Source organism: Rhincodon typus, chromosome 19, assembly GCF_021869965.1.
Source record: "Rhincodon typus isolate 14 chromosome 19, sRhiTyp1.1, whole genome shotgun sequence".
Classification (NCBI taxonomy): domain Eukaryota; kingdom Metazoa; phylum Chordata; class Chondrichthyes; order Orectolobiformes; family Rhincodontidae; genus Rhincodon; species Rhincodon typus.
Window position 1 is genome coordinate 4188664 of NC_063350.1, and position 4100 is coordinate 4192763.

At 43.4% G+C, this 4100-nt stretch overlaps 1 protein-coding gene across 1 annotated transcript in view; it reads left to right on the forward strand.

The window, feature by feature from the left end:
* Positions 1 to 4100, forward strand: part of LOC109918041 (embryonic polyadenylate-binding protein A-like) — a 36989-nt gene that overhangs the window by 2649 nt on the left and 30240 nt on the right. The window contains exon 3 of the mRNA XM_048608472.1: positions 1327 to 1466. Within this exon, the coding sequence (XP_048464429.1) occupies positions 1327 to 1466 (140 nt within the window). The remainder of the gene's footprint in view (positions 1 to 1326; positions 1467 to 4100) is intronic.

The window sequence follows — 4100 nt, forward strand, 5'->3', positions numbered from 1 at the left end:
GCTACACATGTTGCTACACATGTTGCTACACATGTTGCTACACATGTACCAAAAGTGCGCTTTATTTTCAAACAGCATAAGTTGGGTATTTTATGCACTTCTGGATAGGAACATCAGCTCGGTGAAAGAGAAGCTCCAATGTGATACTGTTTGAGGTACAGTGAGTTCAATAATTGCTGTTTTTTTAAATTATCTTCCATCTTGAAGATTCACTTGCCTCTCCTCATCAGCTCAGAGCAGACCTGCCACACTTTCAGCAATTCCTAATCTGGGTCCAAATTTCTAATGTTTGCTCTTTAAATTAGATATTAATATTTTGACTGAGACCATGGGCTATAAGCGTGTTTTATGAACCCAGAGTGAAAGAGATTTTTAGGTTTGGAGACTCCTTGTTACAAGTTGAAGTTTTTCCATCCAGCAGACATTTCCATTTCCATCTCCATCCCCGTTACCCCCAATCCCTCCGATCCGTTGGTGGGCGGTTAGCACTTTAACAACCTCTGTCCAGATGCATTACATCTCCATTTTGAGATTGACCTTGCTGTTGGAAACACAGTAGCCAATCTGAGCGCAGCAAGATTCCACAAGCTGCAGTGTGATGAGCAGAGAGCTCAAATTCTGCTTGAATGAGGAATGAATATTGACCATGTGGGAAAAATTCCCTTGTGGCTTAGTGGGAGGTTGTATAAACCCATTGTGCGTTTGTAAGGAAGTTCAATTAATTTAACCCCAGCTCTGCTGCTCCTTAGCTTCTCCTTTTTTATTTTTGGCCAGAATTTGTTGTTCTCCAGTTGCTGAGTCCAGAATCTCCTTGCGTTGTCTACCTTACTTTGAGGTCTTTTCAGGGCTAAGCTCATGTCTATTTTGGCAATATCCCAATGGTTTTGGAGGGGGTTTGAGTGGGTGTGGAGAAGGAGGAGTGCAGCGAGAAGCCACCCCTAGTCAAGGTCTTCTCTTATGTCATTCTGGCCAATGTTTGGGTGGAACATCATCCAGCACACACAGGCTCTCTTACTGATGCCTCCCCATGAACCGTGTGGCAAACTTTAATGAAAAAAAATTGATGGAGTTCTGTGTACTGAAAGCAGTGATGCACAGGATCAATAATGTCAGTGAGGTGCAAAACAGGAATCAAGTTTAAAATGGCTGTCCTTCTGGATTGTTATTTTAATCGGGGGCTGTTCCTTGAAAGAATCCTGAAGCTTTGCTGTCATCAACTTGTACACAAGAAAAATCTATAGGCTGTATTTTTTTGATCTCTTCCCTCCTTCCCCTACCTGCTGCTGTTTGCCTCAGACTAATCTTGGGTGTTTGTGTTTGTAAAAGGTTTGTAGGTCACTTCAAATCCCATAAAGAACGAGAAGCTGAATTTGGAAGTAAAGTTTTGGAATACACCAACCTTTATATCAAGAATTTTGGAGAAGATATGAATACTGCCAGACTGAGAGAGATCTTCAATGCATTCGGTTAGTTTGAGTTCTTTTTGCAAATCCAGAGTAGCTTTAAAAATCCCTTGCGATACTCGGACAACGGTTTTGAGGTGACAGTGACCCAGTCAATGAGCAGTGGGTAACGCAAGGCTGGATGATATGGCAGTTTTCTGTTTTTTGGGGGCAGGGAATTGGGTTTTGATTAAGACTGTGTATCCAGGTTTGAGTTCAGCAAGTGTTCTGTAAGGAAGTCTTCTATCAACAACCACGATTTGTATTAATAAAGCACCTTTTTAATGTAGTGTGATAAGCCAAGGCATTTTACAGGACTATTATAAAGCTAAGTAAGACACCAAACTGCATAAGGCATATTAGGTTAGATGCCCAAAAGCTTGTTCAGATGTAGCTTTTTAAAGAAGTGTTTAAAAGGAAGACGATGAGGGGGAGAGGTCATAGTCAAACAGCACAAAAACAGGCCCTTTGGCCCTGTTTGTCCATACTGACCAGGCTCTTAAACTTAAACTAGTCCCATCTGCCTGCGTTTGGCCAATATCTCTTGAATCTTTTCTTATTCATGTACTCGTCCAAATGTCTTTTAAATGTTGTAACTGTAGTTGCCTCTACCACTTCCTCTGGCAGCTTGTTCCATACACGTACCGCCCTTGGGTTGTCCCTTGGGTCTCATTTTAAATCTTTCCCTCTCACTCCAGTTTTGAACTCCCTATCCGAGGGAAGAGACCTTGGCTATTCACCTTATCTATGCCCCTCATGATTTTATAAACCTCTCTAAATGTAGGGAGGGAATTCCAGATATTAGAGACAAAGCAGCTGAAGCCGCCAATGGTGGCGTGCACAGGAGGCCACAATTAAATAGTGCAGATATCTCAAAGTGTTGGAGGAAATTAGAAATGGGGAGGGGCAAGGCTGTGGTGAAATGAAAAGCATAACAAATAAGAAAATGAGTAGATGATTTGGTCCATCAGGCCCACTTCACTGTCCAATTCTTTAACCTTTAAAAGCATACTTTTTTTTATTCATTAGGATGTGGGCATCGCTCACTGGGCACAGCCTTAGTTGCCCTGAAGGTGGAGATGGTGGGCAGCTGCCTTGAAATGCAGCAGTCAATGTGCAGCTCCCACTGTCTTCCCACAGCCCTGATGTTTTCAGTCACTGAAAACGTATTTCTTTCTTAAATATGTTCAGTGATTTGGCCCCAGAGCCTTCAGTAGAGAGAATTCCACATGTTCGTCACCCTCTGAGTGAAGACATTTCTCGTTATCTCAGTCTTAAAAGGTCTACCCATATTGTCAGATTGTGACCCCCAGTTCTAGGTCTTGCACCCCTCCTGTACCCTGCCCCCACATCCCTGCTTCCTGTCTGTCCAGCCCTGTCAGAAATACATGGTTACAATGAGATCCCTCTCAGTCTTAACTCTAGTGACTCATTCAACGCGATCTGCCCTTGTACAAGTAAGCTGCCAACTCAGGAATCTGTCTTCACTGCACACCCTTGATAGCAAATATATCCTTTTGTAGGTAGGGAGACCAAAACTGCACACAATGCATCAGGCGTAGTCTCACCAACACCCTGTACAGCTGCAATGAAACATCCCAGCTCATTTATGCAAAGATCCTTGCAAGATAAGACAAAGTGACAACGCCCAGTGTTTATTTTAATCCTTAATTCCACTCCAGTGCGGCACTGAAGCTTCTTCTCAAGCTGCTGCTGCAGGGAGGAGTGGATATTGTTACCTCTTACTGGTAGTACTCTGGAAATCAAACCCTGCTTTTCCCAGAGCTGTCTCAAACATTAAAGATTTTATACAATTCCTAATTTGGCTGTCTTTTAAACCCAGTTTAATAGAAAGCATGGGCCAGGCTTCCATACTTAACAAGGATTACTATTCATTACAAATAAATTTGAACTACAAGTAAATAATTTACAAACTGTTGAACATATAGCTCCCAGTTAAAACTCTACCCCTCTTAGAAAACTCCCTCTCTGTGTTAACAGAAAAGAGTGTATTGGACAGAGGGAAAGATTGGTAAGGCAATTCAGTGGCCTCTGTCCACAGAGCTTGCTACTCCTCAATCTTCCTTCGGTACTTTTGGTTGCAGGAGGTACAGAGTGACTGGTTCACATGTTATACAAAGTCTCTATTGGCTAAGAGCCACAGCTTGTCGTAACTGATGAGGGAAAACAAACCGACTTTCTTCAAAGATAACAAGGTGTAGAGCTGGATGAACACAGCAGGCCAAGCAGCATCATAGGAGCAGGAAAGCTGACATTCGGGCCTAGACCCTCCTTCTGAAGTAGGGTCTAGGCCCGAAACGTCAGCTTTCCTTCGCCTATGATGCTGCTGGGCCTGCTGTGTTCATCCACCTCTACACCTTGTTATCTCCTTACCTTGGCAGATACCTTAGATCAAGGCACCAAGCTTAGCTAATGCAAAAGTTAAACACTTCAGTGTTGATGACCACTCACGATGACTATCATCCAATTCTGCTGTGCACATGCAAGTCAGGAAAGGAAAAGGATGGGAGTGATGCTCCCCATTGTCCAACAGCCTATTGATGGTCACCGTCCCAACTTGGACACGAAGAATAACCACTAATGAGTCAGCCCGGTGGCTCAGTGGTTAGTACTGCTGCCTCACAGCGCCAGGGACCC